Here is a 13,639-nt window from a genome sequence, read left to right as displayed (position 1 = left end):
CCTTTCAAAAGCTTGAGGCCAGGCGTGGTGCCTCACACCTGTCATCCCAGCACTTTGGGAGGCTGAGGTGGGCGGATCACTTGGGGTCAGGAGTTCGAGACCAGCCTGGCCAACATGGTGAAACCCCGGCTCTACTAAAAATACAAAAACTAGCCAGGTGTGGTGGCAGGCACCTGTAATCGCAGCTACTCAGGAGGCTGAGGCAGAATCACTGGAACCAGGGAGGCAGAGGTTGCAGTGAGCCAAGATCATGCCATTGCACTCCAGCCTGGGCAACAAGAGCAAGACTCCGTCTCAAAGGAAAAAAAATAAAAGCATGACATTGCTCTTTATTGCCAATTTATACAAAACTACTTGTATGCCTCTCACAGAACTTTTTCAATTCCAATGCTACATACCCCTAGTTTGTACTTTTCCTCCTTCAAAACTTAGTATATATGGGAAATCCCTAATGAATCTGACCCTACTCTTATTCTTCAATATTTACATACTTTGCACTATACCAATATGTGAAATAGAAAAGCTCCATAATTTTCAGCTATTCCTGATTTTTTCCGTCAAACTTCTACCCACTCCTCACTTTGTTTCTTGAGGATTATCACCATCATCCATCATTTTAAGCTTCCAAGAAGAGTCTGATCCTGCTAGCCAGTTGGGCCTCTCACTGTCTAATCACATTCACTTGAAAAGCTTTTGGAAAATAGATTCTCATGCTCCATTCCAAAAACAACTTGTTAATATCAATAGTGTCTACAATGAGCTTGAGGTACAACAAAGTTTGGGAGTTAAAACCTCAGCTATCTCAGTCTAAATACTTTAAGTTCGTTTTCTCCTTGTCTCCTCCAAGGTAGTTAGCAAAAGAATGGAAAGAGAACAACATAAAAGCATAGAAACAGACAAATTTTCTACACATACTCCTTATACTTCATTATTCTAAGTTATACACAATGTTCAACAGGAGTTTGAAGTTTATTTAGTAATAAACATAAGTCATGGCTGACAACTGAGAAAATCCTATTCACATAAACCATCATAGATTAAAAATACATAGTATTTGTACTTTAATGCAATAGGGTCCCAGGATTCAAACAAGGAAATTTGATTCCAGAGTTGGCATTATGTAGTTATGTACTCTGCTACAAAGAACTAGTGGAGGTAAACTTCGGCAGTAAAATTCTCAACAGTCAAATATTAATGCATTTCATATACATGGCTTTGCATCCGTAGAGGAAGATACAATTCCTTCAGCACATGTGCCAATTTCTGAGTCTTCCACTAGAGAATCCTCAACAGTTTCTTCTTCAGAATCAAATTCCTGATTATCCAGTGATTCAAAATTATCCAGAGGTTCACCATTCAGTCTCTTTTAAAGAATAAACCAATAATTTATTGTAAAAATGTTAAAACCTAAGCTGATCAGCATACTGATATAGCTGACCCGTATAGCATACTGATATAGCTATGAGATTTTTTCATCTTGCCCCTCAATAAATTCATTTATAAACAGTATTATATCAAAGTCTCTACCATGCTAGATCATAGTCAGCAAAGTCAAAGTGTTTAATAATTTGTCTTTTTTTTTTAAAAGCACTGAAATTATTTCAGAGTATAAACAGGTACTTCCCCAATCAGCTGCAAGGACAACTAGGTGTTCTACACTTCCAATCAGCTGTGGACTAATACTTTTAAGGCAGTTAAGACAGCTACCACAGTATCTCCAAATGAAAACTTCAAACATTAATTCTATCATGGATCTCAAATGTAAGGTCACAATTCAGTTACATGAAGTTTTGATTTGAAAAACTTTCTTCCTATCAGCAAGAAAAACTTTTTGCAAACATGAATAAATAAATCTTAAAACCTTTTTAAGGTCAAGTCTGATAAAGCAACACCAGGCTAATTCTTACAAACATATTAGCTACTTACAAAATGTTTTAAAGTCAGATAAAACCACAAAACTCATTTATTGTACAAATTATCAATTTTATAAATGACAGTAATGTCAAGCTGGTATTAAAATTAAAACTATCTAAAATGTGTCAACTATGAAATAATTTGCTATACATATTTTCCATGGATAATTCCTTTTAATAACTCTACCAAAAAATATGGTCTTTTGCTTCATAACAATGAAGTTACTGAACTTTCACTCTGTGCAAGTACTCCTTGCAATTGTCCATCTATTGTAACTCATTTAATTCTCATAACAAGTCTATAAGGTAGGCATCATTACTCTCATTTTGTGGATGAGGAAGATGAAGCCCTGACTGGATAAACCCACTCCACCCAGCAAACTTAATGGTGTTAGGAAGGAAGTTAAGTCTTAAATCCAGGAAATCTGATTCCAGAGCCCTAACACTTCAAAGTGATCACACTATACTACCTCAACTTTATAGAAAAATACATAAATTTGAACCAGGTAACTATTAAATTACCTACCTCTATTAGCTCTGCCATATACTGTACATGTTCTGCTACTTCTGCCAATTCTTTATTCTCCTTTTTCAGGCGGGCAATTTCATTGTCCTTTTGTTCAATTTCTTTATGAAGCTGTATTACATAAATAAAGTTCAGTATTCTATAGATTTGCTATGCTATAAATCAAATTACATACCTCCAAGTATATAACATGGAGGACATGCAGCATAGAATTGACTCTCAACACAACAGGATTCATTTTGTATAATTGTCAAGAGCTGCCTTTTTACTTAAACTTTTCTTAAGCCAATACTAAAGCTAGCTCATATTGCTCTAATAAAATATGCTAAGCAGCAAAACAATCCTGGAATTTTTAAAAATGGTACAAATTATACTCAATACATACTTTCTCATTTTCCTTAAGTGCTTCATACAGCGCCTTTCTCCGTTTTTCTGCCACTTCCTTCCAATACTGAGAGGATGGATTTTCTAAAATAATATTTTACATATAACTTTAAAAATCATTGCTGTCAAAACCCAGTAATTTGTTTCAAAAAAATTTCCAACCTTAGTACCCCCATATTGTTTAGTAATACTCATTTTTAAAAGATTAAAGTTAAAAAATAAAATCAATATTATTCTATTTTCCCCAACATTTCCAAGATTTCAATCCTTCAGAAGAATGACAACAAAAGTACAATACGTATATATCTTCCACCTAGATTATTAAAGATTTTTGCAATACATTTGTTTTGTGAGGTCGTGTCTTTTTATGTAACACTGACATTTTTACAAAGTCCAGATCAATTATTTTGTACACTGTCCTTAATTTTTTATTTCTGTCTCCATGATTAGATTCAAACTAAACATTTTTGGCAGGAATACTATATAAGTATAGTATAAGAATACTGTATAAGTATGTATCCTCAGTGTGTCATCAAGAAGCACACGCCAATTTGTCATGATACTGGAGATGTTAAATTTGATCATTTGATTAAGATGCTATCAGATTTCTGCCTTGTAAAGATAACTTTTTCCCTTAGTAATTAACTAATGATCTGTAGAGCAAAATATTTGAGACTGTGTCAATACCCTGTCCTCCAACAACTTTTTACCTAAGTTTAATTCCATTGATGATTGATGTTTCTGGCTTATATCTATTACTTCTACGGTGGATGGAAAACCAATTTTTTTTCACTTATGTAATTCCTTCTACACGTAGTAGTTAGCATTATTCTGTAAATAAAAACTTTTCCTACCCCAATTTAAAAGAAAATTTATCAGTATATGTCCTTTTTTATTCAATGTATTATAATCCATTCTTGACGTTATTCATTTTGATGCTCAAATTTTCCCAACTGTAGTCTGTGAGAATCCTTCCAAGATGACATGTGTTCTTTCAACATGTCCACCCGTTTTTGAGTACTTCCTTATTTTCTGTCAAAAGATAATCCATGATCACCCAAAGTTTCCCTGCCCCTGACCTGGAATCAGCAATTTCTCCATGGAACTTTGGTGAAGAATAGTGTTTACAAACCAAGAACTGGATACACGGTGTGCTCCTTTCTACAGAGGTGTAGTTTGTTTCTATCTGTTTAGGGGCAGTGCTAGGAAATGTAATACTTCAACATGTTATTCATTTGCTCAGTCCTAAAATATACACAACATTTTTTTTTTCAAAATTACACTAATATCACTGTCAACAAATATAATAAAGTTCAAACAACAAATGTAATAAAGTTTGGGATTTCTTCGCAGTTACTTTAATTTTTACCATGTATCCCAGAGGGTTACAAGGATAATGTGTTCCACCTGTGGTTATATTACCAACATGATATATAGTTATTTGTCTTGATATTTAACTTTAGCAGTTTATTTTAACTAATCCTTGATTTAATTTTTAACCTAATCAGATATGAGTGTCACAAATCCTGCTCTTTAATGTACAATATTTTTAAAGAGCTGCTTTATTTCTATCCAGTCAACCTTTCCTAATTTTGCCTAATAAAAATCCTACCATCTATTTCTCTTCTTCCTGTCTTAAAGGCAATTCAAAATGAGTCCAAATGTTACTGTGACCTTCAGCAAGTCAATTAACTTCTCTAGGCCTCAATTTTATCATCAGTACTTAACATTCAATGACCCATAATTCATACAGAAATAATAATCTTCCATAATGCTTACAAAACATCAGTTGCTTCTTCTTCTGATGTATACTACCATTCTATTAAAAACTAGTACTTATTATAGGCATAATTCTTCTCATTCATCTTTACTCTCTTCATCCATATTTTTATTGGTTTCCTTATGCCATATTCTCCTGGAATATTCAAATTCCTTTCATACCTCGAACTCATTATCTAAACATTTTTCTTCTAAAAAGCCTATTTCCAAGTCTTGTAAACCCCTACAAGGCAATCCAATTATCAGAGCTGTCATATTAATAACTATCCTTTCCCCGTACCCTTTTTTTTTTCCTTCAGAGACCAGGTCTTGCCCTGTATCCCAGGCTGGAGTGCAGTGGTGCTATCATACATAGCTTATTGCGGCCACAAACTCCTAGGCTCAAGTGATCCTCCTGACTCAGCCTCCTGAGTAGCTAGGAATACAGGCACAAGCCACCATGCTCAGCTAATTTTTTCATACAGAGAGAGCCTCACTGTGTTGTCCAGGCTAGTCTCAAACTTCTAGACTCAAGCCATCCTCCTGCTTCAACCTCCTAAGCTACTGGGATTACAGGCGTGAGCCACTGCACTGGGCCTCCTTTTCCTAACATTTCATCCACACATGGATCTTGTCAAACAAATGGTCACATACAAAAACATTTATAGTGCTGTTATACTATCCCCAGATTACAGTAATTAGCAGAATTCATAATAGTATTAACAAATTTTTCCTTATAATTTAAAATTAAGACAAAAGTTATCTATTTTTTCATACCTTTAATCATAAGATCAAATGACTCCTGGGTGACTCCTCCAAGATTTTTATTTTCACTAGATTCTGGGACAATAACCCCAGGGCTGGAAGTTGTAGATGTTAACTGGTCATTCCGATGTTTCCTTTTGGACAAGCCTGCGGACAGCTATAATGAAAACACTTATCAACTGTATTTACTTTGATTTAATTAACAAGAAATTAGGTGGTTTTTCATTTATGTATTAAAAAAAGAGTATGCATATCTAACTTTTTTACATCTCTGGATCTTTAAAAAAGTTATACAATTAAAAATTCTACCAAAATATATAGTAACATTTTAGGAATTTTATTTGCAACAACTATTTTCGATTAGACTGGGGTCAAGAGCTTAGCTGAAATTATTATTTATTTATTTTTTAAAAATTTTTTTATTTTTATTTTTATTTTTATTTTTATTTTTATTTTAGAGTCTCGCTCTGTCACCCAAGCTGGAGTGCAGTGGTGTGACCTCAGCTCACTGCAACCTCCACCTCCCAGGTTTAAGTGATTCTCCTGCCTCAAGCCTCCCAAACAGCTGAGATTACAGGTGTGTGCCACCACGCCTGGCTAATTTTTTTGTACTTTTAGTAGAGATGGGGTTTCACCACGTTGGCCAGGCTTGTCTCAAGCTCCTGACCTCAGGTGATCCACCCACCTCGGCCTCCCTAAGTGCTGGGATAACAGGCGTGAGCCACCGCACCCGACGAACTTCTTAAATTGAACAATTAAAACCAAAATCACTTCTTTGGGAAATATATAATTGTGATTCCCAAATTATTTCCAAATTTCAACAATTTATGTGTTTCTGACCAAGAAAATAGTAGAAATGTTTTCAATGTAGACATTGTATCACCAGTACCCCATTTTAGCCATATAGTGCATACCTCATTTTCTCTTCCAACAAGAGATCCAGATGCAGAAGGCTGAATCATCTTCAGAGTTCTTCTTGGGACAGAACTATTCTAAAAAGTCAACATAATTCATCATCTTGTTACTGAGTTGCAATATGGTTATTTAGTTACTGAGTTGCTATATGATTATTTAGTTACTGAGTTTCTGAATGGAGTGTTACTCTTAGTCCTTCTATAATTTAGGGGGGAAAAAGGAACACTAACAACACAAACATTTGGTCTGCTATATAACTGCGTAAGGTCACCTATGAACAAGACACTGGTTTAATCAACTGACAAACTTGTTATTTCCAAAAATTATAATAAAGTTTGAAGAATTCTTAAGAATGAATCATATTACCCAAACTAGACACAAACACATGTAACTTCTCTCATTTCAATGCATGCTCTTGCTATGGTTATTTTGTTAATCATATCTAGTTAAAACAAACGTAACAAAATTCCTCAGCTCCAATGAACAGTTTGAAACCACATATGACAAAATTCTAATACAAGAAGGCTATCTGTATTCTCTCTGAAAAAATCTTCCACACAGAAACTAAAAACTTACAGGTACTCTTTTATAAAACCAAACATCGTAACATTTATGGTATGAACTCACCAAACAGGTAAACTGGAAGAAAAGGTTAATCATTTACACTGCAAAATATTTCTTTGCCTAATCAAAAAGATTCATTTCAGGCCTCCTTAAATTATGAATATCCCCCAAATACTTACATGTACTCACCAAAAGAATGTAACTTTCCAGAACATACTTTACACAAAACAAAGTACATGTGTAATAGACATCCCCCCTCAACCATTACCTGATAGTAGAAGCAGTTCTGCTTCAAGCCCATTCATTAGAAGGTGGCTAAAATGTCAGTGCCTGAGGCATACTAAAATACTCTAAAATGCCCAAGCTATTGTTTTGGTGAAAATATTGCCTTCCTTGTAATATGTAAACAACTTCCTGTATATTTCATGATCTGAAAGTTCTCTCCTATTTTTGCAAAATATCATTAGTTATACTGCCACCATGGGATAGCAAACAATGGTGAATACTCAAACAAGGTTAGCAAGAACATGATACCATACCAGCGTGAGAAAGTTACTGATTCCACACTGTACTTCACATGACAAGAGTTCACCTTTCCCACGGTAAAGTTTCTACTGCTGATTATTATCTCACCATTTAACTGAAGGACAAATGCCAGCTACTGTGAGAACAAATATTACATCAACATTTCAGAAATAATTTAGATTATAGATTAGTCAACAGTCTCCAGACAAATAAAAGAAAATGTAATGTTGGAACCTTACTAACAAGAGGTGTTATTTAAATGCTTTCTGTTAATAATGGTCAAAGAAGCCAGCTAAGTAACTGTCACCAAAAAAAAAAGACCATTTCCAAGATTTAACTTTTATTTATATAAGCTGTATAGACTTTTGCCTAAAACAATGTAACATTACTATTATTATTTTCTGTATATAGAGTATGCATTGGAATAATAGACTCTTAAAGCCAGAAAGTTTCTTGTATATTAATGGGTCTTAACCTTTTTGGCAAACTATTTAATACTCTGTGAATCCTCTCCCCAAAAAAATTCACATAAAAGCACATTCACACAGAATTTTGCATGCAACTCACAAGGATCTAGTTCTAATCCAGTTCTCCCAATTTACAGATGAGTAAACTGAGGCTGAAATGCTAACTAACCCACCCAAGGTCTCAGTTTTGGAGGTAGAACCAAAACCAAACAGAACCTAGTATCCTTTATATTCAAGATAGTTTCACTGTAGCTAGTAAACACAGGACTTTCTTTAAAATGTAATCTGCTGGAAATATATAAATTATTTGGCTGTGATTTGCTTCAAATTAATCCACTGAAGGAAAAGTGGAGTAAATAAGGACATAGATGAAACCAGATTGGCCATATAGCGGTAATTGCTGAAGCTGGGGAAGTAAATTATTAAAATACTTTTAAATATTTCAAAAATTTCATAACAAAAATTTTAAATAATCACACACAAAGCACAGTGGGAAGATGCCATCATCCTAAATGGAAGCTAATGGAATCAAATTCACAAATTGTCAATGCGAATATAATGTCAATTGACATTCTTATTCAAGAAAAATATTGTAAGAATCCTAAGAAAAGCAAGGCAAACAAAAAACCCATCAAAAGGTACTTGCTTATACTTATCAATGGCTTTTAGGTACTCAATTTAATTTACTTAATATTAAAAAAATTTTTTTTAGGTGCAGGGTCTTACTCTGTCACCCAGGCTGGAGTGCAGTGAAGCAATCATAATTCACCGAAGCCCAAACTCCTAGGCTCAAGCAATTCCTCCCACACCTCAGCCTCCCAGTAGCTGGGATTACCAGTGGGTGCCACCACACCCAGCTAATTATGGTTTTTTAGAAACAGGGTCTCCCTTTGTTGCCCAGGCTGTTCTCAAAGTCCAGAGCTCAATCAATCCTCCTACTTCAGCCTCCCAAGTAGCTGGGATCACAGGCATGAGCCACCATGGGCGCCTGGCTCTTTATTTAATTTAAACCCGCAAATTTATAGTTTTCCTGAAGATGTGGTCCAATTCCCAAGGTATTCATATAATTTAGTTGTGTGAAAGGACCTAGCTAAATTGTAAATTCACTTAGAACCATAAATATGAATCTAGTCAGAAGTATAAACTCAAAACTAAACAAACTCTGTCCTGCTATCATAAGAATAAATACTTGGAATAAGATTTCCAGTGAAAGTATCATATAGGGATTGAAAAAGTATCACAAATCAAATAGGTTAGATGGTAATGAATATGGTATACTCTAGAAAAATGTGTAATATAATGCAAAACATGTCTGTGGTCAAAGACTCTTAATTCTGAAGATATACACAATGGATTTTAATAACATTTCATGAAATATAAGAGTAGAAACAAAGCAGTAATAATCTTATACATAGAAAATCCTAAAGATACTTCTGGAATCTTCACAGAGAAAATACAAAAAGAAAAGAAAATCCTGAAGAATCTACTAAAAAACAATTAGAACTATTAAGTTCAGCAAGGTTTCAGGACACAAAATCAAGACACAAAAGTCAATTATTTTCCTATACAGTAGCAATGACCAAATGAGAATGAAATTAAGGAAACAATTCCATTCACAATAACCTCAAAAAGAATACTTAGGAAAAAATTTAACATAAATAGTGTAAAATTCATGCTCTGAAAACTACAAAATACTGTTGAAAGACCAAAATAAGAGACAACCCATATTCTTGGGTCAGACTTAATATTCAACCGTAATTAGTTTTTGAAAAATGTTCTCTATTGTTACTCATCCTCTGACTAACTCAAGGCTTACAGAAACTATAGCCAGGCTAAATTTGGATAAATTATGTCAAAATACTTTCAGCCCCATGCTTTCTACAAAAAAAAATTGAAGTTATTCAATCACATACCTTTATATTCTCTTTGATTTCTTCTTGTTTCTGCTTCATACTGGGATTCATTATGTAGATGGTGAAGCACAGAAGACTAGTAATTAAAAAACAATATGGTTTGCACCCCCAAAGGTGGAGTCTAGGTTTAAAATACTTACAATCATAAAAATTATACTATTGTACAGTAGAACTATTATTTTTTCTCTCTTAATCCAAACTCAGCCCTGTCAATGACTAAGGTGACTAAAGTTAATGACTCTTGATATCTATATTTTACATATATACACACATAATAATTATAGCTGAAAAAAGGAAATTAATGTATTTTAAACCAATTTCTAAAACTGGTTTAAAATTTCTAAACATATTGTCCTGGATTAAATAGTCACCAGAAAAAGCAAAATAAACAGATACTAGAGTATGCCCAGGTCCATCCTAAAGAGCAGCATCTTAACTTTCCTGATTCAAAGACAGATTTAAGGTATAATAAACTGGGCTCTGACAATAACTTAATACGGACTTAATATCTGGTCAAATGAGATCATGCATTTACATTTGTAGGAAATGTTTAACCAGTAACATGAACTGAAGGACTAACAAGCAAGAAAGAGGGAAAAGGTAGAAAGGGATCTCTGTAATGTGGTTGACTAGACCACTGGGCCAAACTCAGCATCTGAACTGCTCCTCCACTGCCCACTGCCCACTGCCCACTGCCCACTACCCACTGGCCCCTGCCGTGTCTGCGCCTGTGCCTCGTCGATAGATGTCCCTAATTTTTGTGGCCATGCCTTTACTCAGTGCAGTGGCTTCTAACATTAATACATTTTACCTTGTGTCCTGGCGCATGCACACACATGTGCAAACAAAAAAGCTTAGGAAAGGCCGGGCGTGGTGGCTCACATCTGTAATCCCAGCACTTTGGGAGGTCGAGGCAGGCGGATCACCTGCATGATCACCAAAGTGCTGGGAGGTCGAGGCAAGCGGATCACCTGAGGTCAGGAGTTCGAAACCAGCCTGGCCAATATGGTGAAACTCCATCTCTACCAAAAATACAAAAATTAGCCGGACGTGGTGGTGCTCGTCTGTAGTCCCAGCTACTCGGGAGGCTGAGGCAGGAGTATCGCTTGAACCGGACAGGTGGAGGTGGCAGTGAGCCGAGATCCTGCCACTGCACTCCAGCCTGGGCAACAGAGCGAGACTCCGTCTCAAAAAAAAAAAAAGCTTAGAAAACAAAACAATCTAATTTGTGCGGGCATCCTGCTATTTTCTACTCTATTTCATGTTAAGAAAATGGTGTTCGGGCCCCAGTAAACAGACCCCACGCAATGTTCTTCAAACTGCGGGTCGCGGGCCATGATCTCGAAATTATTTAGTGAGTCATGAGCAACACTGCTTAGAAAAATGCAACTGAACAGAATGGAATTGAAGAGACGAGAAACATTGCTTCCATCAACGTCTCATTTGGTTAGATAGCTGTGTCCTAGGTTGCGACGTAAAACGTACCTTAGTGTGAAAAAAGCTGAAAGCCACTTAGCATTCTAATCCTTCACAAGTTTCCCACGCCTGTCAGCGACCTTGCAACCCTTACTTGCTTGTTATTCTCCAGATCCTTTAATAGCTAGATTAAAAACCCTGGCACAGGACAGGGTCCATGCGAAACCCGTATCAACAACGCCAGTATCCGTTTAATGGGAGACGCAGGATTCAGCCACCTCTTTCCATGAGCCAAATTTGCAGATCCCTCAGATCAGGACCAGCCACTTAACTGCCAAGAGGATGGATGCTTCGCCTCATCCCCACAGCTGGCACGCCCAGGCTGAGTCCCTTACCCGCGTTGCACTCCCCAAGCCCGGACCCAGCCAACTTGTCCCGGAGGCCCAGCGCCAGGCTAGGGGGCGGGCAGTGTGGCCCCGCGCGTCCGAACCTACCAACCGCGGCGCGCGCCTCGGGAACTGCGCCAGCCAGCCAATAGGAAGCGCGGAAGTGAGAGCGCGCCAAAACCGACCCAGCCAATGGGGCAGTCCCTCGACTCACCTCCCAACCCCGCCCCGGCTCCCGCGACCGTTCAACAACCCCTTCGCCCTTACCCCGGCCGCGGCCCCGCAGCTGTCAAAGTAGGACGCGGCTTCAGAGGTTGGCCGGAGGGAAAGCGAGTCGTCTAGAGGCTGTGCGCCTTGCGCCCCTGCGCACCCACTTCCTGCCGCCTCTTGCCCACTTACTGGGTGGAGACGCTCAATCCTCGTAGCGAACGCAGGTAGCTATGGCTGCAGCACCTCGCAAAAGGCCACAGCTCACCTACGCTGATCCCCACGGTCGCTGGAGTGCCCAGCGCGCCCTGCAGTAAAGCCCTGCTAACTCCGCTCGCCCGCTCCGAACAACCACGTGACCAACTGACGCACACGAGGGGCGGGGCCTCTGGATCCCGCGAATCGCCTCTTCCCTCGGCCCCGCCCCTTCCTGCGCCTGCGCGGTCAACGGTAGCGAATACTTGAGGACCGTGGGGGTTTTCTGCGGGCTGTGCCCTTTGACCCTCCCCTCCGACCCTGCTCTTGGAACTTCCTAAAAATGCAAAGTTTTAGCCCTTTACGAAAGGGAGAAAGATTTGCCTCCATTAGTCGTTAGCACCGGAAGAACAAAATATTGTATGTGCATATATATTAATATGTAGTACACGACATATATTTGTGTAAAGCCCTGGCTCCACGGACTCGTAGTTGTATTAGGGGCTTTTATATTTTGGCTTTTTGTGTTTTGACTATGGTGTGGTGCAGTAGGAATTGTTCAGGAGACAACCGATTATCAGTTAATCCTGCAGCTATTCATTGAGCGCCTTATACGTGCCAATTACTACTGTTCTAGGCACTGAAATTACAACTGCTGTTGCAATTTGAAGGAGCAGAAACACCTTGGTAATAATTACGTCTAGCCTTTTCTTTGTTTCTTTTTTTTTTTTTTAATTGAAACGGAGTCTCGCTCTGTCACCCAGGCTGGAGTGCAGTGGCGCGATCTGGGCTCACTGCAAGCTCCGCCTCCCGGGTTCAAGCGATTCTCCTGCCTCAGCCTCCCGAGTAGCTGGGACTACAGACAAAGGGAGACCCTGTCTCAAAAAAAAATTAATTTTAAAATATTTTAAAAATAAAAAGCAGAAGGAAGGCGTTATCGAGTACAAATAAGGGACATATTACCAAATGCAATGTATGGATCTCGTCTGAACTAAACACTGTATTTAAAAAAATACCCAAGGGAAATTTGAACGCTGACTGAATATTTTGGGATGGTAAGATATGAGTTGTTTAAGGTTACCTGATTAGCAATGGGTTAAAAAAAGAGATTAGTTGTAATGACAATATTGTGGGTTTTATTGTAATAGCTTCTACCTATAAATGGTAATTACAGATGAAATTTTATACCATATATTTTCTTTGAAATAATTATAGAGAGAAGCAAGGGAAAAGGTGTAAATCAAGCTTTCTCAGTATGGGCTGTATTGACATTTTAGACTGGGCAAATTGTTCGTTGTGGGGGCTGTCCTGGGCATTGTATGCTGTTTAGCAGCATCCCTGGCCTCTACCCTCTAGCTACCAGGAGTACATCCCAATTGTGAAGACCAAAAATGTCTGCAGACCTTGTCAGATAACCTTCCGCAGGGCAAAATCATCCCCAGTTGAGAACCACTGGTATGAATAAAACAGTATTGGCCTTGTGTTGATAACTGCTGAGGCTAGTATGGATGAGTACATGAAGATTTTTTATTCACTCTCTCTACTTTTATATATGTTTGGAATTTTCAATAATAATTTTTTTTTTTTTTGAGACAGTCTTGCACTGTCGCCCGGGCTGGAGTGCAATGGTGCAACCTCGGCTTACTGCAACCTCTGCCCCCCGGGTTCAAGCGATTCTCCTGCCTCAGCCTCCCAAGTAGCTGGG

The 13,639-nt window shown here is 37.8% G+C and overlaps 1 protein-coding gene across 3 annotated transcripts; it reads right to left on the bottom strand.

Annotated features, from left to right (window-relative positions):
- Positions 1-950: 950 nt before the first annotated feature.
- Positions 951-12,160, bottom strand: GMNN (geminin DNA replication inhibitor). Of its 3 annotated transcripts, none has more exons than XM_001171928.6 (7): positions 11,800-12,160; positions 9,731-9,806; positions 6,261-6,338; positions 5,359-5,503; positions 2,825-2,907; positions 2,440-2,550; positions 951-1,363 (listed from the first exon to the last, which is right to left on the bottom strand). In XM_001171928.6, exons 2-7 carry the CDS (start codon positions 9,779-9,781, stop codon positions 1,202-1,204), a joined length of 630 nt encoding a protein of 209 aa, XP_001171928.1. In that variant the 5' UTR covers positions 9,782-9,806; positions 11,800-12,160; the 3' UTR covers positions 951-1,201. The 3 variants fall into 3 exon arrangements, with proteins under 3 accessions (XP_001171928.1, XP_518273.2, XP_009448874.1); XM_518273.6 differs by having other exon boundaries at positions 11,932-12,121; XM_009450599.5 differs by having other exon boundaries at positions 11,216-12,104.
- Positions 12,161-13,639: the final 1,479 nt, after the last annotated feature.

The sequence above is a fragment of the Pan troglodytes genome, chromosome 5, assembly GCF_028858775.2.
Source record: "Pan troglodytes isolate AG18354 chromosome 5, NHGRI_mPanTro3-v2.0_pri, whole genome shotgun sequence".
NCBI lineage: Eukaryota > Metazoa > Chordata > Mammalia > Primates > Hominidae > Pan > Pan troglodytes.
Note: the sequence above shows the minus strand (reverse complement) of the source record. Positions and strands in the feature narration are given on the sequence as shown.

What these genes read in the sequence shown, in the direction of transcription:
- GMNN (XM_001171928.6), bottom strand. Translation starts at nt 9,781, where the DNA reads ATGAATCCCAGTATGAAGCAGAAACAAGAAGAAATCAAAGAGAATATA. An exon ending in TTGTTGGAAGAGAAAATGAG is followed by an intron (nt 5,504 to 6,260) that starts GTATGCACTATA and finishes TTTTCATTATAG; the next exon opens with CTGTCCGCAGGCTTGTCCAA. An exon ending in CACTTAAGGAAAATGAGAAA is followed by an intron (nt 2,551 to 2,824) that starts GTATGTATTGAG and finishes TATGTAATACAG; the next exon opens with CTTCATAAAGAAATTGAACA.